Raw genomic sequence first — 24,654 nt, forward strand, 5'->3', positions numbered from 1 at the left:
AGCCAGGTCAGAGCAAACTTGGGAAACTTTATAGCCAAAGGAAATGTGCGTCCTAGGGAAGAGGCTTGGCCCCGCCTTTCTCTGTCTCCCCACAGCTGAAATGCAGCCGGTCTCGGGGCTAGGAATCTGCAATGCAGCCTTCATTTGCTCTTGCTTTCCTTGATGGCTGACAAAGAGGAGCGTTGCCCCGGGATACCTGGGTGCGGTGCTGGAGGCGATAGCGTACAGACGTGCTGATCTCCTGGTAGTCGCTGAGCAGAGTGGATGAAATAATGGCTGAGCCCACCCGTGTGCTCAGATACCTGGGGACAGAGAAAGGACCTTCACATGCCGCAAGAGAGCCCCCGGCCGAACAGCAGGGTCGTTTCTTACACTGGGGACTAAAAACTTTCCGGAGAACACTGACAAGGAAAACCTTCTCAGAGGGTCCGATAAACGGGAGTGGCCTCAGAGTGGGCACAAAGGAGGCCAGGGGCTTCTCTAGTCTAGTGTCCTGTCACCCATGATCAGCCCCGCGCTACACGCCACCAGAAGGAAGGTGCCCTCCTGAGCCCGGCTGACGACGCTGCGTTGCTCTGTCTTAGCTAACGTCACGGTAGATGCTTTTCTTGTTCATATTAATATTGGATCCGCCTCTCAAGACGAACGCCAGCCGGCTCACGGGGCGCACAGGGGGTGAGAGACATCGCACAGCACCAGGAGCTGAGGGTCTCTGTCTATCATTCTGGCTGATACAAGGGGCAAGCGCCGAGTAGAGCCCCCTTCCCTTTGCCACAGGGTGATCTGGTCAGATGCAGGGTACAGGGGTCTTTAGGACAGAATATATCTGGGATTAGCTGGCAAAGGAAAACCGTGCGGCCCCCTCCCCCATGGTTAATGTAAATGTGGCTTTAGGTTAAATCATGCCAAGTGACTGAGCAGCACAGGTGACAAGGCAGGCAGGCAGGAGAGAGCAGCCTGCCTGTTGGAGGTGCACAGGGGCTGTCCCCATCCGGTGTTCAGAGAGCGGCCAGGAGAACAGCCAGGGAGCCTGGCGGCTGCAGCCTAAGACTGCTGGCATTTGGCCCAAGCCATGTGCTGGTCTTGTGCCCCTCCAGCGTTGGCCCCACCTCAGCCCCGGGAACCCGTTTCAAAGTCTGTCACCAAATGAAGGGAGGATAGAGACAGCTCTCTCCGAGTGCTGTTAAATCAGCCCAGTTACAGAGAAGCTCTCTGCAGGCTCATCTGAGTCCTTCTGCGATGGACCTGCTGCGCAGGTAACCCTCTGGACCCTCTGCAGGGCCATGGCTGCCACCCACCCTGGCACAGACCGGCCTAGCCCTCTCCCTTCTGTAGTAAAAGCAGAGGCGCCCTGGGACCAAGCTAAGGGAGACATGTTTTGTAGAGAACTATTGGCTGCACCTCACTGCGGCAGTGGGAGGAGAGACTCAAAGCACTGCCGCAGACGCCTGGGGCCTGGCCAGTCCCTGTGTCTCGGGGAAGCAGAGGGATTCTGCGATGTGCAGGCACACGCACACTCACTTCCGTCCTCCGTCAGACGCGGCCCCATCCTGGAACATGGCGCTGCCGCCGGGGAGGAAGCGCTGGAGGGAGGAGTAGCCATACCAGGTGTTGATCACAGTGACTCTGCTTAGACCTGAACACAGACAACGTAGTGGGACAAGCGAAAAAGCCTCCGCTAGCTACCCCAGTGGCCCTGAAGCCACGGTGCGGCCCGCTGTCAGCGCGAACGCGCTCAGTTGGGGTGGGCGAGCCTGGAGGAAGGGGCAGAAATGATAGAAACTCACCTGGGTTACCCCATGGGAGCCTTTGCTAACAAAGAGCCATGTCCAGTTTGCACCCTCTGGGCTCGCCCCCTTGCAATTCCCTTGGAGGTTTAGCTTTAACAAGCCAGAGCTTCACCTCAGAGAACGACCGCACAAGAACCTGCGTAGTTCCTCATCTGAGCAATGGGATAGGACACCCCTTCCCCGCAGGGCTATGGCAAGGACTCGGAGCGGCTCAGATACTATGGTGATAGGGGGGAGAGGGCCTAAGACAGACAGGCCATGTCTCAGCTCTAGAAATCCTCCTGCACAACAGCTCTACCATCTCCACTCTTTCACACTAAGTAGCTGCTTCGCGACAGACGGCCGTGCTGGGGGGGGGGGACGGAAGCTCAGTCTCTGGGGCTTGCTGCAGAAGTTCATGGCGGGGGGAACTGGCTGGGCTCGGAGGCACGGCCTGTTGTTGGGGCCACCAGCTTCAACCCAAGCCCGAGCTGGCCGTGACTGAAAGTTATTCGCACCAGATCTGGCTGGTTGGTGGGTCGTGTGAGAGGAGCCGGCGGGTCTCCGCTCCAAGGAGCCAGTCCCTGTCACACAGCCAGGCCTGGCAGTGCTTAGTCCCAGGCTGTCAATCTTGGCAGTGAAAAACCAAGAACTAAAAGGGCCCAGAGCCCAAGCCCCTCCTTCCAGGTCAGGGTGGAGGTACGTGAGTGGCACTGCTGCCCTCTCTAGGAGCTAGCAGACCCAGACCCTACCTTTTGCTTTAAGTTTTTCTACTTCTTCAGCGGGAACTTCGATGAGGTCAGGCCCGCCTGTCTCCTGGCTCTGGATCAGATACACGTCACTGCTGGGCACCTGCCTGCACAGCTCCACTTTCCTGACTTCAATCCCTGGGGGAAACGGGAAACAACCCAGGTTAATGTTTCCTGCAAAGCTGGTGCTACACAAAATGCAATGGCCGTCCCACTCAGGACAGACACCGGATTCCCCTGGAAATCAGCCAGTCACATTCAGGCTCGTGTCACTGCACAGGGCCCCAAGTGCTCACTCGATGCACTTCTGCCCACCTTAATCTCAGCTGAGCAGAGTCATTCTTGTTCTTGGGAGTTGTGCAATGAGCGGCCACACAGAGGAAGAGGGAGAAGAAGACAAAAAACAGACACACAGACGCACCTTTCCAGTAAGGGCAAAGCGGAAGCATGACAGTGCAGTGTCAGCCAGTGTCCTACCAAATCCTCTGAGCCATCTGTGAATTGACCACAAAGGAGCCGGGTGTTTTCGAACCCTGCAGAGTTTCACCCCAGGCCCTTCCAGCCAATCGGCGCACAGCTGCCGACGTACCCATAGGACCCATGAGAGGACAAAATAAAGGAACCAGTGTGGGAGGCTCCCCCCTACCCAGCTGCCTGGCGAGACCCTTCAGACAGCGACATCACTGGCCACTGACGTGGTGGGAACACAGATCGGCAAACTGAGCAAAGGCCAGGGGAACAGCCTGCACTCCTGCTTTGTGGGGCGCACTCCTGCTTTGTGGGGTGTAGGCATGCAGGGATATGCCGGGGCGTCCCGTGTCCAGGATTCAGTGGGGTGCCTGCATGATCCCTTCCCCCCACTATCTCCATCCCTCCCTTCAGGCCCATGCTACCCCAGCCCTCTGAGTATCTTACAGAACAACCTAAGGCAGGCCGCCAGCCCAGCCCAGACATTTGCTCAGACAAAGACGCCACCCAGCCCCTCGCCTTCTCCCGCCAGCGGCTGTGAGTGTGTCCTGTCCCTGGCCCGTGGACTAAAGTCCGTGGAAACCCCCTAGTTAAAATACGGGGAGAGCCGCGGTGAGAGGCTCCATGTGTGTGGGCGCACCCCCCTCTTGTGGAGACGGTGGGGAATGGCATTCAGATTGGAGCGGGCCTCAGTGCCGCACTGAAAGGATTTCTTGTAAACCTGCTTCCCGGCTGGCAGCTTACAGTGAAATTCCAGGATGATTTCCAGTGGTCAGCGAGGAAGGAAACACAGCCACAGCCTTGCCTCAAGCTTCCCCTCCCACCCTTAAAATAGAAAGTTCACTCTCTGCAGCCAGGTTTCCAAACGAGGCTTCCACACGCCCACTGACAGACACCCAGGGCCTGGTTTTCCAACCGAGTCGTCAGGAGCTGTCGGCGCCGCACCTTTGACAGCCAGGCCCACCTCAGGCTGAGCGCTCTGAAACCAGGCACCTCAAATCAGCAGAGGCCTCTGACGCCACTGGCCACAATGCTGCGCTCTCGTATACCAGTGTTAGGTGACCTCGCAGGAGTCAGCAGAGACAGGCCCGTTCCCCGATAACAACACAGCCACGGGCTCAGAAAACAACCTACTCACCCACGCTCCTGTGCTGGATCACGATCTTTGTCCTTTCTGCAGTCAGAAGTTGGTCTAGATTGGAAGCCATTCTGTTCATGTTCTCTACAACAGTCATAGGCCCTCGGATAATCTAAGAAACACACAGGCACTTGTGGGATCTTCTTATATCAAATGGCGCAGTTTAGAACCACTGTTGCCAGCTCTCGTGTCTCATGATATTTGGTGTTTTTAAAGCCTCAGCTCCTGGAGTCAAGTGATGACATGAGAAATCTCTGTTTTCTTTTTTTCTTTTAGTTTTTAAAATACGTCTCTTGCCCCACTAGCAAAAAAACTTGAAAATGTGAAACCTACTAGCTCAAAAAACCAACAGGCAAACCAACGGGACCCAACTTTATTATTAAATCTCATGCTTTTGGGGGCCTGACTCCTGATTTTTGAACACTTGGGGTTGGCTATGCTGTAGAATACTTCCCCTCCATCCCCTGACACCTACTCATAAGGTGCTGAGCAACTACTCAAAGAGCTACAAATTCACGGCCTGATCCTCAGAGGTGCTGAGCACCCGATCACCTTGTGTCACAAGTGTGAAAGTACTGCACAACACGGGCACTCAGAACTTCATGGCAACAGCACTCCCACCCACAGAGGTCCTACCACTTGAGCTAAGGGAGACTCTCTGCGGGTGATATTGGGATTACGATGCAGCTGAGCAGCTCTCCAGAAGGAGGCAGTGGTGCGCCTAACCCTCCATCACTGCAGGTAACCTGGCCACAGAACTTGACTTTTGAGCTCAAGCTGAAAGACTCAGGCTGGCGTCTCTGGGGGTCCCTGGTACAATCCCTAGTGGACTGGCCAAGTCGGTAGCTGTTACACATACACACAGGAGAGGCCAGGTCAATACAAAACACAGACAGGGCCTGCATGAGAAGAGATCAAACCAATCCCAGTATCCTATGGCGAATGCGCTGATGGGGTGACATGATGAAAGTTTCTCACACAAGGCTCTACAGTGTTTGGAACAGTTTGGGGTCTGGGAACAGACACTTTCTTGGCATCCCATCTGCAAACATTACAACAATACACTTTTCAAAAGCTAGAGCATGATCCCTGCCAGGCACAGCATGAGGTGTGGGTTCAAGTGCCAGCTATCTGCCATGGAGCGTGTAACCCCGTAGGAACAGGCCTGTGAAAGGCAAGTGTCATGTCTTTAGGGAAGCAAACTTGAACAGTACACAAGTGGGGAGGGGGAGGTGTTCCCAAGGGAGCTCACAAGGATGAGGACAGTGTGGCTTCACCTGCTCTCAGGAGAATTAGCAAGGGACAGCAGCAAAGGAGAGAGTGAGCAACTACTGGGGCAAGCAAAGAGACCTGCTGGAGGCAGATGTTTGACGTGCAGCCTGATGCACTGCTTGACAGCTTCTAACTAGGAGTCTATGGGTTGCCTCTTGAGACACAGCAATGCCTGATGCTGGTGCTACTCTGTGGCAGGATGAGACAGTTCAGAAATTACATAACTCTCTCGCTGTCCCCCAAAACATTCACGCAGCTCCAGAGCCAAACCAGATCATTGCAAAGGTTCAGAATGCCAGGTTAATTCTCCCCTCCCCTAATCATCTGGTTGTGCAATCCCAGGCTCCAGACAGGAGTTGGATTGCAAGTGTCATGACATTGCCAGGCAGGCTGTGTACACATGACCCAAAGCACCTACAATCTCTAGAGAGAGCCTCATCTTCCCGTTCCAGCCAGCCCCAAACTCTGACCTTGGGAGGTTTGCCCCGCAGTAGGCCTACCCTCGTTATTAGTCATCAGATCATTGTGATCCAGTGACTCAAGGAACTGCAGACACCAGAAGCATGGTCAGATGTGGCACAAACCCAGACTGCAGTATCTACAGACCACGGTGAGGTGAAGCAGGTAGGTTCGAACATGCATCACAAGCCTATTTCACCTGGCTGATTTCTGACCACTTGTCGGTATTTTGTTCCTCCAGGATCAGTCCCATCACTTCCATGTAATACTGGCTCAGCTGCTCCACCATCTCCAGCCGTTCCTGCTCCTGGACTTCTATGTCTGAAACTTGCTTTAGAAACTGGACCACGCCAAGAAGGTCAGCTGGCTCCACCGACATCTCCTCCTCCCGCAGGACAATCGTCAGAGCATGGAGAGTGTTGACAGCTGCTGAGATGTTCACGTCTCTAACATCGCCCAAGAAAACATTCTCAGGAATCTGCCAAGGAAAAGCCTTTTATCCCAGAGCAGATTCCACCTCTGCCCAAAGACATCAAACCAAGTGGGGTTTATTAAGGGCTCTGTGAGATGTGCTGTGCCTACCCCCCAACACACTAGCAAGCTGCCCTGCCAGCCACTCATAAGCCATTAACCTGCAAGTTGGTGACTAGTGCAAAATGCACCATGTACCAGGGAAGGGAGATCTGCCCCTGCTCAGCCACCCGGGAGCAGATGGGCGCTTGCAGAACTCAGCATGCAAACCGGGCCTGGAATCGCTACGGTACACAGGGCTCCATGCTCACGGTAATGAGCTCCCCAGCTCAGCCCCTGCTGCCGGGAAATGGGCTCTGCTTGGCAAAGTGATACAAACGTAAATATTTTAAAAGCCAGAAAAAGAAATGGCGGGTCTATTTGGGAGCTTCCTTCCAGCCCTGGAGTGCAGCACTAGTCAGGCCAGGGCCACACAGCTTCGGGCTGGGAGAAAAGGAAACACGGACAAGAATGAACAATGGGCACAGCAAGTCAGCTCCGGCCTGCTCTCAGCACCGGGAACTCCCAGAAACAAAAGGTCACTGGGGGCTGGGCTCTAGCACACTCACCACTGTAGCCTTGGCGAGGGTGTTAACCCGACTGATGAATGGCGGCCTGGATCCTGACTGGGTTTTCTTCAAGAGTAAATATACATCTGAGAACGCCACAAAAACACAAGTGTTGCCGGAATCCCCAATGCAAGGCCATTTTCAAGTGCCGGGACAGGAGCCCCTTGGGATTAACTGGGGTGTGAGGAGGACAATCAGGCCAAGCTGCAAGGACGGGGGGAGATAATCTAGGTCTTTTACTTTTAGTGCAAAGACACCCATTGGGGAGACACCATGATCTGAAATTTCAGCTGCTCAGCCAAACTTGTGACCTCCCCCCCTCACCCTGCTCAACAGGACCAGAGATGTTTAGAGCTGAGCTTATCCGACCACGCTGCCACTGTCAGGGGGAGAACAGCCAGGAGTCCTGCAATGTGCTGTGCGGGGAAGAGACAACGGAATAAACGGAAGACACAAAATTAAAATCTGTAAAAGGAGCAAGTGGGAACCTGCCTGCTTTGCATTCAGCCAGGACGTACCTGACCCAAGGATGTGGCGACAGCACATTTGACATTTATTTAATTTAGAAAGTTGAAAATGTTAGAGACTCTTGCAGATGAGACTGTAAACTTTTCAGGGCAGGGACTGTGCCTTTCTGGGTGTCTGTATAGGGCCCAATCCTGGCTGGGACCTCTGAGCGGAACCACACCGGAAATAATAAACAAACACCCCTGGGTGTACCCTTCTTGTAGTGGCAGACGAAAGGCAAGGGATGCAGACAAGAAGTGTGACTGACTCCACCGCTGCCAACTTCAAGAACTCTGCATTCCTCAACAGGCCCTGGGTAAACACACAGAGAGAAGGCCCAGGTTGCTGTGAGACACTCAATGTCCCCCAAACGGACAGTGCATTTTCACAAACGATCCACAAACGTTGTTTAAGGCTGAAAACCACCAGCTGCTCCTTAACCAGCCTCTTCTACCATGCTCAGTCTGGAGCATGCACAGCTTGTGCTGCTCCATAACGTAGCTTCTCAGATAGCCTGCACAGTTTAAACGCCCACCCCAGATATACCCAAAGACGACAGAAATGCCAGGGCTTGAGTTCTTGTCAAGCCAGTTTGGGTAAACTGCGGTGCCACACAGCGCCTTTCATTCGGGAGGATCCCGAAGCATTATGAAGAGGATATACAGGGGCCAGCAACACTAATCAACTGATATCAAGAGAGCGAGCATAGACTAACTTCTCCAGTTGAAACTAGAGGGGAAATATGAATCAGGAAGAGTATAATTAGCCCAGTGGGAATCTGCCCAGGGCACAGGCATTCGTAGCGAAAAATATCATGGAATCTTTAATGATCACAAATGAAAAGGGCCTTGTGTTAGATCTCATGTGGATGGCGACCGCCCCCTTCACCCATCGCTCAAATCAACCCTCCTTTCCCCGCAAAAGACACACCTTCCTCCCAACATTCCCCAGCTATTTGTCCTAACGGTGCAAATCTTTCTTCCTAGGGGTGACACTTATGCCTACATGCAGGCAGTTGTCTTTGGTACACCTATATGTGCAGGAAGGCTCTGCCTTTTGCTGATCTCCAGATCTAAACCAGTTTACTGGGGAACTGAAGCTGTGGATGAGTCTTACCGGGGCAAAGGAATTGTGCTGTCACTTCTTGTACAGTGGGCTCAATCTCCAGATGGGAACTGTTCCACCCAAAGATAAGCTCTTGTTCTATCGGGCAGCAGGACCGGACTCTCTCTATCTGCTCTTCGCTAAGGACTCTCCGCCACACGGTCACGTCAGTGATGTTCCCACTGAAGGACTCTTTCTCCTTGAAGGTGCCCCCTAGTGAATCCTGGTCTTGCCCAATAATAAAAGTTCCATGATCATAAATAGCCTGGCTGGCAGATGGCCCTGCGGCATACAATCCAGAGGCAGAGGCTTTCTTCTTTCCGTCGGCATAGATGGCCCACGTCCCGTTCCGCTGCTGCCAAGTGACACAAAAGTGATGCCACTGCCCGTCGCTGCGGAACACCGGCAGGTACGGGGAATGGTGTCCATGGACGATGATGGCAAATCGCACAAAACCTTCCTCATCGATGAAGCCGCGCAGCTGGAACTCGTTAATGAAAACAGGGACGGCATAGGAGAAGATGGTGGAAATCTCCTGGGTCTTGTTGTCCCACTGGATGTGGGCACAGGCGGTCACAGCAGGCATCGCGGGGAAGTCGACCAGCACCTTCACATACTTAGTGTCTGTTTTGTTTCTGAACACCAGGATTGGTGCTGTGTGAACTCCTGGAAGGAGAACATTCAAAACTTTAGCCAAGACAGGGCAAGAACATGGACCAAATCCCGCTCCCTTTCTCTGGGATACAGCCATTTATTTGATTTCATTTCCACGAACGCTAAAGGCCCTCGACCCCAACACACAACACAGTAAATACACGCTTGCGGGTTCTCAGCTGCTTCTAGAGGGGATGGTGCTGGCTACAGCGATGTCTGGAGAGGAAAGGGGAGTTTGACACTAGAGCATTTCTGCAATTGCCACTCCTGGAAAGTGAAACTTCCAGCAACCAGGATGGTAAATAATGAATTCAGGATTAACTGCTCATCACCAATGCCCCATCTTCTGGAGGCAGTCTAGAGAAGACCTACCAGATCACCTGACCTAGGCTTGCCAGAGTTATGTCATATGACTACCCAGTGTAGGATTGCTACAACCTACGCCCCCAGTCATACTGCTTACATGATACTTCTGCAGATATGTTCCAGGCAATACATCCAGAAAAACCATCCTTGCCTGGAGGCGGAGCATGGAGAAATAGCGCATGACACCCTAGTGCATGAGATCCCTCCTTAAAACTCCTCTCCCAGGATACCTACAAACAACTGGATACTGGTGAGGCATCTGATGTGCCACTGCCTGGCCTGCTGACCAATACTCTCTCCTGGTTTCCTTGTCCCTCTGTTGTGTCTTGTCTCATACTTAGATTGTAAGCTCCCTGGGGCAGGTTCTGTCTTTTTGTCCTGGGTCCGTACAACGCCTCGTGCAATGTGGTCACAATAATAATAATAATTTTTCCAGATTAATAACTTTCCCTCTCAATATCCAGACACATCTTTTTTGTAAAAGAAGGATCCAACCTCTGGGCCTTAGATAGGGGGTATCTTTGTCCCTGGCTAGACCAGACTTGTTGTCCTAATGCCTATCTTATACTCACGTCTCTGTTTCCGTTTTCGCAGGAACGCCTCCTTCTCCTCTAACCAGACAGAGCTTTGCACTTTGTGGGAGCGCAGCAGTTTGCTGACGGAAGCCAGCTCACTGTCCCTGGTCTCCAGGAACAGCTGAGCAAAGCGTTGTTCACAGTATCCATTCGCATGCCACCAGTCCAAAGGGACATTCACGTATTCATAAACATCTTCTGAGGTCTCAATGGTGGCAGGATCAGCACCAAAATCTGAAAGGCAGATGTGCAAGCTGGATCATGTGCTTCACCATGCACACTACGACACATGCTGGTTTGCAGAAAGCACCAGAGCTGTTTCTTCATTCGCTGCCCATTCACCCCTTGACACACGATGCCTTCATATCAACAGCCTCATTCATACTAACTACATGCTAACTACACGTTCCATCTGGGGTCAGCCACACACAGCAGCCCCAGCCAGACTGGCCATGCACTTACAAACTTGGGTTTTGTGCAGCCATCACAGAGTCAAAAGCAGAATCTCACACCTGTATGCAGCAAAAGGGACAGACTTTAGCAGGTCACCTTAGGCCTAAAATGAGGAAGATCTGAGAGCTGTGCTTTAGCATGTGTGCGTGGAAGTGTTGGCCTTCCCCACTCCCAGCCCTCAGAACACATTTGTGCATATGAAATATCCAGAACAGTGGCAATGTCAGGACAAAGCAAAACGCATTGCCATATACATGAGGGATACACTTTAAGACATCTTATTCAACTAATTCAGGGACTTAAGGACAGTGCTTCGGTCCCGGTTTTCAGCTCCCCTCACTTTCCATATCTGCAAGTGGAAATCTGCACTCACAAAATTGCTCCCACATTGTTTGCACCCACAAAGGCATCACAGACACAAATATCAACAGTCGGGACAGCACTTACCTGATTTTACCTGCTCATTGGGTGGTTAGCTGTACAAATTCTAATATTTACACCCACAATCAAATTTGGGTCCAACAAACGTTAGTTGCAATTTACAACCATATAACAAGGTGGTGCAGGGGAGTTAAACATTAGCTCTTACAGTCCCAAACATAATTTAATCTATTAGTGATTCTCTATGCTGAACATTGCTTATACAAAAAGATTCAAGTGCTAATCAGGACACTAACCTTTTGAAGTGTGATTACCAGCAAGGGCTGCAATGTCTAAGAATTTTCTGGACAGGCTACCAATCTGCAAGAAATAACACCACACTGTCGGAGCAACGTTTTAGGCAACAAAACAAAGAGGGTAGTTTACTCTTTAGTTCCCTGTTTAAGCCTATGGAGTCTGGTGTCTGCTCACACAGCACTATTCTAGCACATTTTCCTTCTTTTTTATATCTATATCTATATAGATATAGATATAGATATATTTATAAGACCCTCCGAAAATAAATGTTTCATAGCAAAAGACTTTCTTTCACACAGGTACCTGGGACACTCAGTAAACTAGAAATACAACAATATTCATTGCTGAGGCTCTAAAAGCAGAGTGATAGTATTAAAGTCCCTGAATCTGCCAGGTGAAATACTTCACCTCTTGCTGAAGCAATAGAAGATGGAATCTACCAGAGCGTGGCCAAAAGCAACCATCTCCTTTGGATTGTGCCATCAATGACAAGCCAATGACTAAATACATAGGATTATAAGAAGAGATTTAGAAGGTTTCATTCATTTTATTTTAGGAGACAGCTATAGCAGAATGACCTTGCCTATGACTCAGGCCCTGTGCTCCAAAATCATGGCTGTTAGTGAAATGTCTGGACAATTACTAGCCATTTTAAAAATTCAAATTATCCAGTTACTTGAAGCAATGAAGTCCTTGTAAAACTTACCAGAAAGCTGAGGAACCAATACTCGGGTCTCGAGTGCCACCTAGCCATGTTGTCGGGCTGGAAATCTTTCAGTCTCTGCTAGAATGAACAAAGCATTACTAGCGAAAGATGTACTGCAGCCGCATGGTTTCCCAGTAATGTTGGTGTATTCAGCAACTCTTGCATTACGGAAATGGGGGGAGACTCAATCCATCTTAGGTAGCTTGCTAACCAAAATAACATTCCTAGGCACACTTTGTGTCTGTTGCAAATGAGATACCAAAATCCAACAACTTTACAGAAGCTCCAGAAGGGTAGCCGTGTTAGTCTGCTTTTAGCAAAACAGCGAGAGTCCTGTGACACCTGAAAGACTAACACATTTATTTGGGCATAAGCTTCCGTGGGTAGAAACCCACCTTGTTGGATGCAGAAGCTGTATCATTTACAGAAGCTGTATCATTAGCTCATAAGCAGGAAAGTTAGTGAAGCCTCCTTACTTGCTTTTAACTAAATAAAGTCAGATGCATAAATTACGTTTATGAGCATTTGTCAAACTAGATCTTCGACAACATTTCCCTTTTGGTGTGCTGACCAGACAATGGGATCTTTTAAAGGTTCTGATAAGACGTAGCAGAGACTAACCATCACAAACTGATACAACCCTTACATTTTACAGGTGGGTACACTGAGCAGCAGAGAGGTTAAGTGACTTGCTCACAGTCACACAACAAATCAGCATTATAGCTAAGAGGGGAGAAGCCAGAAATCCTTCCAAATCCCCTGCTTTTAACCGCTAACCCTGTCTGTGGTAGTCCTGCATACACAAAATCTATTTCTCAAAAGCCAATCATTGGCACCTAGAATCCTATGAAAATGACATCATACAGTTAGCTTTACAGGAAAGCTAGAGGGGGGGAACTGACACTGGCCAAAAAGGAACTGGTGATGAATCTGATAGTGAGAATTTAAAATAGAAGCACTTTGGAGACATATGACAAAGACTCTGGCTTTAGCAGAGCAGCCTGCAGGTCTGGTGGAAACAGACATTGTCAGCTGTTCAGGGGTGGAACACCCTCCTACCTCCTCACCCCAAAAAAGAAGAAACCATCACAGTGACTGGGATGCTAAATGCTAGGAAAACAAACAAAACAGTGCATTCAACATGACAAAAGTGGGAGGAGGCAAAGAACAGAAGTCATGGGACTGCATAGAAAAGAGAACTAGATAAGATGACCATGCAGCAATGGGATGACTGACTATAATAAGCACTGTGTCCACACGGCTTGCAAATATCACCACCATCTCAGGTGGCAAAGCAAATGAATACGGTGGAAAGCTATGGCACATCAAGTGCGCTTTAGGACAACGACGCTTTCCTTTAGTTTCACGTTAATTTGCATCAGAGACAAAGACAGATCTGAACATTTAAAAATCTGACTGAAAAACGAGCTTCTTGTCCATTGAAAGGGAAAGCACAATAATAATATTTTACCTTCCCTAGCATCTTTCACCTCAGCTTCACCAGGCCCTTTATCAGCAGTGAATAAAACCTCCCAGCACACCCCTTAAGTTGGCATTGCTTTCCCATGTGTGAAGAAGGAGGTAATGTGGCTCAGAGAAGTTTCCCAGGGTCTGACGGTGAGTCAGAACCCAGGGCGGATCAAGCCCCCCTTTACTTCTAAGACCAATTTTCAATCTATGAACCACACGACACCTGTGTTCCTTTGGGACGGAGCATATGACAAAGCCCGGGACCAAGCATGTGAGAGCTGGGGTCAAAGCATTCTTGGTCGAGGGGATCCGGTGGTGGAACAATCTTCCAGAGGAGATCAGGCCAATCTTTAGGAAACACTGCGAAGACTTCCTCCTTGAGAAAGCCTTTCACGATACGAAACAAACACTCCTTCTATTCCCAAACCCCACTGACTCCACCAAACAAACCACTCCCTACCCTCATCAGGGTTTTGACACCACTGGGAGAAGTGCCAAAGACTCCGTGAAGTCTGCTCGTGACCTCTCTGTTTCTATTGCACTGATGTAGAAGACAACGAGATGCTACAGCGATGCGTGGCCTGGATAACAAAATCCCTAGCTAGACAGTCAGTGCAGAGCCAGGAATGAAACCCAGACTTTCTGTTGCCTAGCTCTGTGCTTTAGCCTCCAGACCAAACTCCTGTTTGTGGCTGTTAAAGGAAGATGAGTTCAGGCACCAAAACCAAACCCGCATGACACTTGTTACTCTCCACCATCAACCCTTTGAGGGCCTAGAGGTTTAAAGAATCTTTTCTTTTCTCAACACTGCAACTAAGCCCCAATTATTCTATCCCTTCATGCAATATTACCCTATTGGCATTGACACCAAAGTCACACACTCCCTCGCTTCTTCCGCTGGGATTTCTTCCTTTCACTGTAAATGATGTAAAATCCATTCCTGGTGGTGGGTGATTCTGGCTCTGAGAGCGGCTTGGGGGAGCAGAAAGGTTCTGGGGTGCAAGGTGGGGGGAAGGGAATTGCTCTCACTGGAAGGGTGATGTTGTATAAACACAATATCTGAGACCTGCCGGACGAATCTGTTAATTCTCACCTCACAGGGATGACCCAGGGAGAACTTTAATAACCTCCGCTCCCCACAGAGAGCCGGCCAGGCAAGTAAAGCAAGACAAAGCAGCGAGCACTGGACTGACAGCGCCCCGCACTCCTGGCAGGTCTCAGACAGGACTGGCGCCAACACACACCTGAAAATGAAGGCGACGGACTAAAAGACTCAAACATCGTGTCCTTAAATAAAACGAATCTAGTTTCGGGAGAAGCTGGTTTATGATGAATAAATACGAGCCTCTTGACCCTGGACTGAGCGTCGGATACACACACAAAGGAGCAGCAAAGCGGCCAGAGAACTGGATTTCACACCCCAGCCCCGCACCGGCGGCGGAGCCTCTTCGGCCGGGGCCAGCCAAGGTCCTGGCCGGACCAAGCCCACCGTGGCTGGGCTGTGTGTAACAAACACCCGCTTCCCGCCCCGCCGGTTCCGCTCCAGGCTGGGGTTTGGGGAGAAGTCCGGCCGGCCTCCCTGGGCCCGTGAGCGCCGCCGTGTAAACGCCTGGTCCCAGCAACACCGCCCGGGCTGGCCCAGCCCCAGGCACCCCGCGCCCCGCCGGCTCCCGCAGACCCAGCGCCGGGCACAGACCGCGCGTCCCGGCGCATCCACTTACCCCGTCTCAGCGCCGAGCCCGGACCGGACCGGCCCGGCCCAGCCGGCAGCACCCCGCGCCCGGGCACCGCTGCCCGGTCCCGCCAGCCCGGAGCCCCGGGGCAGCGCCTCGCTCGCTGCCACCCGCCGACCCTCCCCGGCAGCTGGGCGCACGGGAGAGACCCTCGGGCCGTCTAGGCGGCGAGTACCGGCGAGGGGCCCCAGCCCGGCTCCCGGTTCGGTTCGGTTCGGCTCGGCTCGGCTCGCCAGGCGGCTGCGCTCCCTGCCCCGAGCCCGTCCCAGCCCCAGCCCCAGCCCGAGCCCGGCCCGCGGCAGGTGCGCTCAGAGCCGGCTGCTCCGGCCCGGCCATTCACATGCAAATCGCAGCCGCCTGCGTAAACGCCACCGCCCCCTCGGAGGAGCCGCCCGGGGCGGTCAGTCAGAGCCCAGCCGGCTCCTGCCCCCGGCCCAGCCCCACCGGCGGGAAAGGGGCAGCTCCACCCGCTGCCCCCAGGAGCCCAGCCACACCAGACCCTGCCCTGCCCTGCCCGCCAGTCCACCGGGCCCGGGGCTCCCTGCCGCGTCGCTGGGCCCCGTGCCCGTGGGAGGTGGGTGCTGACCCAGCGCCCTCCCTGCCATGGTGTAGGAAGGCGGCGAGCCCCTCGCTCACAGCCGAGCTCCAGAAGCCCTGCCTGAGGTAAACGCTAGTGAGCGCCTAGCCCGGGTGGCATGGACCGCGCCGGCTGCCTGGGCCTGGAGCAGTAGCGGGGTAGGTGGAGGGAGGCTGTCTTGGGCCTACTAAAGGCTTCGAGGCCTTCCCTGTTTTCACCCCGCACCCAGGCCCGGGGAGCAGACTAAGAGCAGACTTCACAGGCAGGGCAGTGCCTCCCCATGGGTTTAGTTTACATAAGAGCGAAGACCTGGCAAAACACTGGCCATTAGCGTTCATAAAAGCTTGGGCAGTGTGGACAGGTGGTGGTGAACCCTTGTGGGCAGCAACGGGGAGGGCCCTGATTTAGCCAAGGCAGGGAGAAGAGCCCCTTTGACAAGTTCTAGCAAAACCAGTTACATTATTTTAAAACAGGAAGCAGAAACAGGTGTATTATTGAGATACAGGGAGTGGTACTCGGGTACATCAAAGTAGTCAGGTATCTTTACTGAATACCCTACCAGCAGTTTATGGCACCCAAGACACTCATCACAGCGGTGAGATCATTGAAAACATTACCGGTTTGTTCAAATTCAGGCTAGTTTCTTTTATTAGAGCTGGATTTTGACAGTGCCCTCCCACTGCATAAACATTATTTCACTTCAGTGATAACCAACTTTCCACGCCTGTGTAATAATAATAATTAAAAAAAAAGTAAAACTGGCTCTAGCCATTTATATGCCTGGCTCCTTACAGATTAGAACAAGGTTTATGAAGGTTCCCAGACCGGACAAGGTGTGAATTTGTGATTTCCAAAGCCATGTTCCCCAGCAGTCCGTGAAACAGAACCTGGAGGGAGGCAGGATTTTAAGGCTAGAGTACTTAGGCCACCTCCCTCACCCCCTAACACCCTTGGCTTCTCAAGGGAGAGGTCCTCTTTTGATTAATGCTCGATTCAGCTTTGCTACAGCAACACGCACATAGTTTCCCACTCCTCCCCCGTAAGTGAATGCTTGAGTCAGGCCTTGGATTCATGGGCAACTGCCTTTTGTTCCTCAGGGCCTCTATCCCGGAATGAAGGCAATTATCACACCCCAGTGTCTCTGCTACTTGTAATAAATCTCTAGCAGAAGAATGGATCTGGGAGGCAGCTGCCTCAGTCTGCTTAGTCACCACTGCCGGTTGGTAAGCTGACTGATGAGGAGATTCGCTCTGAACAGCACTGCACAAAGCGTTGAAAGTTTTGGCGAGCGGCACAGCAGTTTTGGAGAAGGTCCCTGTAGCTTGCTTCAGCTTTGCTATGTCTGGGTCGTGGTCCACTAGGAGGAGCGGGGGAGGTGGTCAGAACTGAAAAAAGAGTTTAGATTATACCTTTCATCAAATATTTAATGGGGTGCTTTCCTGCTTACAGGGAGACAGACCGTCTAAAGCACTTAACTAGTTGGAGATTTTTGCAAATATTGAATAATTCTGACACACCTACACAGGAGGTAAGTGTTCCCTATATACCCAGCTGTAAAAGAAGGTTACACAATTTTTTCCTACAGGCACTGATAGTCATTGGTACAGCCAGAATTGAAATGCAGGTGTCCTGACTGGGTGCTTGCCTGAGCTGTGCTGCTCTCGACCCCACTCATGAGATAGGTATAATGTCTGCTGCCTACTTTACAGAGGGGAAGAGAAATGAGAACAAAAAGCAGTCCTCATTAAGTGACTAGTACCCCCCCCCCCCTCATCTCACCTACAGGAGTTTACGGTTGTGTAGTTTCATTGACTTACCGCACCCTGGTCTACACTTACCTGGAGATTCAGCGGCAGTCGACGGGAGTTACGCAAACTACGCACAGTAGCTTGTGTAACTCCCGTCGACTGCTGTATTTCCCTTCTGCATGCCGTCTTCACTGCACTGCACCAACGGGAACCGCGTTCCCATCAACGCAGCGCTACATCACTTGAGGGGGTGGATTAATAGCGTCGACTTCTGGATGGACTGAGCGGGTCTTCACTGACCGCTCAGTCAGTCCAGATAAGTCGATCTGCCGTCAGTGTAGACATAGGGGGTGGTTTTACTCACTCGACTTCCTGATCGATTGAGCGGGTCTACACTGACCGCTCAATCGATCCAGAAAGATCGAGCTGGTGGCAGCGACTTTGCCGCCCTCAGAGTAGACATACCCATCCAGATTTAAAGAACAAAAAAAGTGAGACAGAATAAGGCCCAATGTTTCCTGAACACACTTGGCTCTCTGAAAACAGTTTAGCTGTGGAATCGGTTAACACTTTTTGGCTGAAAGTCTTCCATAGTTTTTTGCCAAGATCTTTCACTCTACATACTTTAAACAGTAGCTGGTCCTAGTGAGGGCAAATGTCTTCACTGACGGCGGCAAATTCACCGCCATCCGATCGACTTATCTGGATCGACTGAGCGGTCAGTGAAGACCCACTCAGTCGATCCAGAAATCGATGTATTAAGACCACCTTTTCAAGTGGCGCAGTGCAGTGAAGATGGAGCACAGAACAGAAGCACAGAAGTCAATGGAAGTTACGCAAGTTTTTTGTGTAGTTTGCGTAACTCCGGTCGACTGCCGCCAAATCTCTGAGGTAAGTGTAGACAAGCCCAAAGATCCAATTACATACATTCACAAGCTGCATTTGCCTGAAGCATATTCTTTATATTCCTTGTGGAAATCTGCAGTGTTTAGTTGCACCTGCATGCAAGACCACCCAGCAATTTGAAAACCCTCATCTCCAAATAGACCAGACAAGGGTAAGATGCTGCTTCATAGCTACTCATTACCTTTCAGACACTGCAAAGCAATTGTACAGGCCAGTTCCCATGCCACCTGCAGAGCATTCAAGTCACAGCTTAAAGATTTATAGTAGGAAACGTTAAGCTCTTGGAAACTCAGACTTGGATGTTTTTCTGACTTCTGGTTTTTGAGGGATTCAAATTCCTTCTATAAAAAAAAAAAAGACTTATTAGAACCTATTCTCACCTCTTCCCTGCTATTTAAAGATCTTCCCTAGGCTCTGGGCAGTTGTTATTTATATTACAAGAGGCATCCATGGCTGGGGAGGAACAATCACTTGGACTGCAAGTTAGTATGCTGAAGAGAGGGTTGGGCAGTAACTGAGGTTCTTCGAGATGTGTCCCCCCCCCGTGGGGGCTCCACTTTAGGTGCCTGCGCGTCCTCGCGTTGTTGCTCAGAGATTTTTGCTAGCAGTGTTTGCCAGAGTCGTGCATGCACCATAGCAGTCTTGCAGTGCTGTTGGTGCCCTTTCCGTGCACACAATCCAGCCTCCCTCCCCCCCGTTCCTTCTCTACCATGAAGCCTAAAGATTTGACTACAAGGTGGGGGGAAGGAGGGTGCGTAGTGGAACACCCACAGGGGGACATCTCAAAGAACCTCAGTTACTGCACAAGGTGAGTAACCCTCTCCTCTTCTTCGCGTAGTGTCCCTGTGGGTGCTCCACTTTTGTGCAGCTGAACCCCAAGGTCAGAGTAAGTATGTGTGGCACAGCAACTTTCTGAGAGGAGAGTTCATCAGTATTCCAAGAGTGTTTAGCAAATATTTGGAAGTGGAAGGCTTTTTCTGGTAGTGCAGTGAGCTGTTTGTCAAGCAGTACAATGCCCAGCTCCCACGGAGGTTCCCACAATCCCAGGGAGCAACTAGAGAGCATTGGAGGCTCTGAACTATCACCCACAGAAGATGACCTCATCAACTGACCCCACACAGATTGGGGCGGTGGGGAACGGCAGCATTAGGATCAGTGGAAGCAATGTTTTGATTGACCAGCTGGACAATCACCCCCACCTCCCCCCAAGCAAAGGTTCAGCCTAACCTCAGCTTGTTCAAGATTGGCTTCCGGCCCCACAGCAACCATTAGCTGGCCAAACCAGCTAGCAACAGTGGTCACTGACTGCTCAATTTGCTCCTTGGATTCCAGGATCATGGATGTAATTTCACATTCACAGCCTTGCAGAAGGGAGGCAAGACGGCAGTCAGCACATACGCAGGTCGACTTTCTTTTGATTTCATTACAAGCATCTTGACAATGCACACAGCATTGCAAGGCTTTTACAGACAGACAGTTATGAGATTATCAGAGGCCCAGCTGATCGTGTCTTTCATAGCCAGAGCCATTCTTGCAAGCTTGTGTTGCCAGATAAATAATGGAACTGTGTCCCCTTCTGTATCTACTTTTCTTTATCTCCCTCCCCCAGCCCATTTCAACACTCGTTAGATTATTATTTCTTAGCAGCACGCAGCACACCACTATGTCTCACCACTGCAGACAACTAGAGCAAGGATTAGGGCTATAATATGCTTCAAACTAAGTAATATGCCAGAAATGGACTGATTGGCAGATCAGCAGCTCCGAGTCAGGACCAGCCTTACAGCCTGGTTCTGTGTGCTCTGCAGAGGTCCTGGAGTCTGTGGAACTGGTTCTAGTCAGATCAGGCAGTGCTATGGAGGTGGTGTCTTGTGCTTTAGGTCATCTCCTGGCAAGGAGGAGGTGGGTCCTAGGAATTAAAGAAACCCTCTGGTCAAATAAAGAGCAGCATCAAGGGCTCCCAGAAGGGAGGTAGAGCTAAGGACAGCTGGCAACTTCAGCTAGTCACCTCTTTAACCTTCCCCTGCACAGTCCTCAGGCTGAGAATTCAGAGTACAGAAGTTCATGGAGGTTTTGAAGCTCTGGACATCCTGCCTAAGACAGCACTGGCTCCCTGCACAATAGTGCAGGCTCTATCACAGGATCCAGCCTACCTCCAAGGGGTGGCAAGAGCTAGTGAGGTGAACAGGCTCCAGCAGAGATGTACAGCATGCAGGGTCCACCTGTGCATTGGAACCAAGCTCCCCTGACTACCAAAAGGGTAGAACAAAGTCACGAAGGGAGAAGTGTGGGCAGCATTAAGACAGCATTTCTGCAGCCACCTTGCTGCTATTCAAGGTCTCCTTTGAAGCACGTGGTTCAGTGTTAAATATAATGCAAGATGACTTCTCATGCAGTGGCCCCTGCAGAATTTAGTGCCCAGGCCCTGCCCCTTCACTGGCTCCTCAGCAACAGCCTCCTTCCCCTCCTTACAAGGTTAGAAGACACATGGCCATTCCATCACCATGGCCAAGCATTTCCCAGGAGCCCTAAGGGGACAATGACTTACTGTTCAGCAAGAAGGCAACATTCCCACCAAGCTTCTTCACTTCAGCCTCCAGGTGGCCCTTCAGAGTGCCAGATCCAGGAGCACAGGCTTTTGGAGGCCTGATACGACTGCTAGCTGGTCCATTGCAGCTTGATGCTGTGAGGCTGGATATTTCTGTCACCTGACAGTGGGAAGGGCAGAGAGGAAAGAAGGGGGATTCTATGTTAAGAGGGAGAGAAAAGCCTGGGTTGGACTCCATGGTCTGGAATGACCAGGTATTGCTTTCAGATCCAGCAGCATCTTTAAGAGGAGGCTGCCAGATTCCTCCTCCTTTCCAGAAGCCTCCACTGCCGAACTGATCAGCTTTTTGCAGGCAGTGGCACAACTGGCGTTTTGAATGGGAGTGTCCAGAGGCACTGGGGTGTTAGGCAAAAGTGAGAAAAAACAGTCCATCAACATGTGTCTGATAATGTTGTTCTTTACTATAGTTTCAGCCAATTTGCCTAGTTCTGAAGTTAGGCTTACCGACCTGTAATTGCCAGGATCGCCTCTGGAGCCTTTTTTAAAAATTGGCATCACATTAGCTACCTTCCAGTCATCTGGGACCTTATGCCTGTAGGCTGGCTACTGGTATCAGAGTGCTGAACCATGGCAGCCCAGCATTAAGACACCCAAAATTACAGGGCAGCCAGTGATAGGACCGCCATTAGTCTGGGTGATCCCAGAGACATTGCAGGGACTAGAGCTGGCCTTTTTCAAGTTTAGTATCCTAACCTCAGAATGACTTTGACTGTGATGGGGAAGAGAGCTGAGAGGGAAAGGAGTAAATATAGCTGTGCTCCTTGCCTAGCCAAGTCCAACTTCTACTGTTACCCCCACTTCAGATTTTAAAGTGGGTGACAGACTCCATGTGTAGCCTGTGGGCAGCATGGGTTAGAGTTGTGGTTACTGGTTAGTGCCATCTTTATTAATGGGAAATAAATCTTTCCCTTCTGTTAGGGAAGGAATCAAGGAACAGTTTGAGAAAGCTCTGTCTCCTGATTAATAAAACTAGGATGCTTTCGTAACTCTATTTTGACAAGTGCAAAAAACAGGACCAGGCTAGTTTAGCATTATGTTTAATACTGTGGATTATTTATTTTAAGCATCATTAGCCATGGAAGTGGTGTGGGATTAACAGGTCCACTTACCTTTCCCCAGTAGCTTTCCTGATGTCTGACGGCTGAGTGGACTCCTGCGCCTGACAGAAAACAAGGAGTTTGAGATTAGCTGTCCAAGCTGCCCGTATCATTGTGGACAACGAGAGTTCTGTGGCACTTTAAAGACTAACAAATTTAATATTTGTAGACATAAGCTTTCGAGAGACTTAGCTCTCTTCTTCAGATGCAGTAATACAGAAAATAGGTAACACAGAGGTATCTTATAGGTATCACTGTGGTTTTCTTAAGGAAAAATAATCCACTCTACAAGGGTTACAAGCTTAGATAGGACACAGACGCCTCCCTCTCTTAGACGTAATGAGATTACATCCAGTGGCTCAAGAGGCCACCTCCTGGGCTATGGGGCTTTAAATCGGCATGAAGAAAGATTCAAGTAAGCTTCTTCCCAGCCCTTCCTGACAGTTTCATTTCCTAGGAGAACCATTAGGAGCGATTCTGCACCACTTGCAGAAAGACGAGCCAAGTCCAGCTTCAGAAGAATTTAAGCCCCATTTCTTGGCAGTGCAAAGAGCAGAGAAGAGGTTCCTAGATTTCTTACCTGGAGAACTTCAGGCTTGTGACTTACACCCAGAAGGTAACTGGGCCTAGTGCCAGATGCTGCTAGCTTGAGACCTACAAAGTCTTAAAATGGTTCGAGTTACCAGGTACCTCAGAGATCCTCCTCCACGACTCTAGTGTAAGCCCCTGGCAGCGGAGCTCAGATACACTGCTCAAGCTAATTGCTGCCCAATTTAGATGTCAGGAAGGTGCTTTAGTGAGACACTTGCCTGTGGAAGCTGCTTCCCCCACTGGTTCACCAGGGACTGACATTTGTTAACTTTCAAGTCATGCCGTGAGACCTTTCTGGGAGCCAGGGTGAGCTAAGTGCCCAGAAGTGGGTCACGGGAAATCGTGCCTTTTGCGGCGGGAGGGAGGAGGCGTGCAAGATGATTTGTACGCTGGTTCACTTTGGAGTTCATCCATCCGCTTACAGCAGGGGGCAGCACACTTTAAAAACAAATAATGGTGCAAATGCTACATTCCATGTGCTATCTGGTCTAGTTCCCAAACCTTCCCCCAGGCATTTACTTCTAGTAAATGTGTTTTGTTTTTAAAATAATCTCTCACAGACACACTTTAAATGCTGAGTAGTCAGCCCTAGACACTTTCAGAGCACCGTAGAAATATTTTACACAATTAAGTATTGATGCAGGCTGTATTTAGACACTGATTGAGGGCAGTAGTTGGAAGAACTGTAATCAAAATTACATTCGATACAAATCCCATCTGATGTAAATTTTGCATGGGCCACATTGTACCCAGCAGACTGCTCCAGTACTGCTCAGTTGAGGAGGAGACATGCCTTCCTTTCCCAGGCTCAAACTCAGAGGGTTGCTGGTTCTATTGCAATGCTATCCCTGTGTCCTAGGCTCATTTGAAGAGTCAACTTTGACCATTTTTTTTGAATGCCTAAAGCAAACCTTGCTGAGATGGTTTAACAAGCTCCTGTAGACACGCCAGGCTTAATCTTGCTCTTCCAGACCCTTCTTATTGTCCAGACTGAAAGCTCAACACATAGCCTCTTCCATTAATTGCCAGTTTTATGGTTTCCAGTGACAGGTATATTGTCTGCAGGAACAGACTCAATTGTGTTCCTGCGCAGTAGGACACCAGCTGCTGCTATTACAGAATCTTTCAAGGGAGCTTGGCCAAGGCTTGCATTTAGTGCCATCGTCTATAACAAATTGGAGTAACCTAGGAACTTTTAAAGGAAAAAATAGGAGCCGTAGCCATTCTTCTTATTCAGTTATTCTCAAGCCACTGACTACTCCTGTCTACCATCCATCCAGCACTCAGACAGGTCATTTGGCTCTATTCCCAGCACTCCTCCTCCCTACACCTTCACTCCATGCACACCAAGTCCCTCCCTCGCATTCCTATCCCTCGCCCCTGCCCCTCTCTCCCCCATGTAGACTGGCTTTTGACCAGAGTTGGGAAAGTGTTTAAATCTGGATTTCGCTAGCATTCTTACTAAGCCCATCCAGGGCTAGCCAGTGCAAGAGTTAGACAGGCCCTGACACAGCCCAGAGCTGAGCACTCCCTGCACTTTAAAAAACAGGATTTTATGCCTCTCCCCAGTTTTACAGCTCAGGCCCCCTTTTACATCCGATTCTGAAAGCTGTGTCCACTAGCCTAAGCCAGTCCCTTGAGGCTGTTGTACGATGGTGAGTGTGGTAATGGGGCCCTGGTCGGCACGGGGATCTCAGCCATGCCCTCCAGCCATCTTCAGTGGCTGGTTTTCAGAATAATGCTTCTAACAGAGTTTGACCCAGGAGATGCCAGGCTAAAAACCAGTTTATCTGCAGCAGAGTTTACGTGTGGTCCCTTGACTCCAGCCCCACATGGATGGGGCCACGTTTGCTATGTCTTCCTTACTACTTCCCCAGCAGCAGTGCACTCGGCAGACCTTTCCTTCTAGCCTGTAAGTGTGAGCAACAGAAGCTGATCAAGTTCCTA

General features: G+C 50.6%; 1 protein-coding gene across 1 annotated transcript in view; it reads right to left on the reverse strand.

Moving 5' to 3' along the window:
- ADGRD2 (adhesion G protein-coupled receptor D2) overlaps positions 1-24,654 on the reverse strand; it is a 53,430-nt gene that overhangs the window by 27,014 nt on the left and 1,762 nt on the right. The window contains exons 2-16 of the mRNA XM_067541709.1: positions 22,129-22,178; positions 20,960-21,119; positions 20,196-20,320; positions 18,593-18,752; positions 11,978-12,052; positions 11,271-11,334; positions 10,138-10,374; positions 8,558-9,211; positions 7,655-7,753; positions 6,935-7,020; positions 6,055-6,333; positions 4,125-4,236; positions 2,522-2,656; positions 1,522-1,636; positions 197-302 (exon numbers count right to left, since the gene is read on the reverse strand). Of these exons, the coding sequence (XP_067397810.1) occupies positions 197-302; positions 1,522-1,636; positions 2,522-2,656; positions 4,125-4,236; positions 6,055-6,333; positions 6,935-7,020; positions 7,655-7,753; positions 8,558-9,211; positions 10,138-10,374; positions 11,271-11,334; positions 11,978-12,025 (1,935 nt within the window). The 5' untranslated portion in view covers positions 12,026-12,052; positions 18,593-18,752; positions 20,196-20,320; positions 20,960-21,119; positions 22,129-22,178. The remainder of the gene's footprint in view (positions 1-196; positions 303-1,521; positions 1,637-2,521; positions 2,657-4,124; positions 4,237-6,054; positions 6,334-6,934; positions 7,021-7,654; positions 7,754-8,557; positions 9,212-10,137; positions 10,375-11,270; positions 11,335-11,977; positions 12,053-18,592; positions 18,753-20,195; positions 20,321-20,959; positions 21,120-22,128; positions 22,179-24,654) is intronic.

Source organism: Emydura macquarii, unplaced genomic scaffold (genome assembly GCF_026122565.2).
Source record: "Emydura macquarii macquarii isolate MOO-44397 ecotype Brisbane River unplaced genomic scaffold, CSIRO-AGI_Emac_v2 contig_691, whole genome shotgun sequence".
Classification (NCBI taxonomy): Eukaryota; Metazoa; Chordata; order Testudines; family Chelidae; genus Emydura; species Emydura macquarii.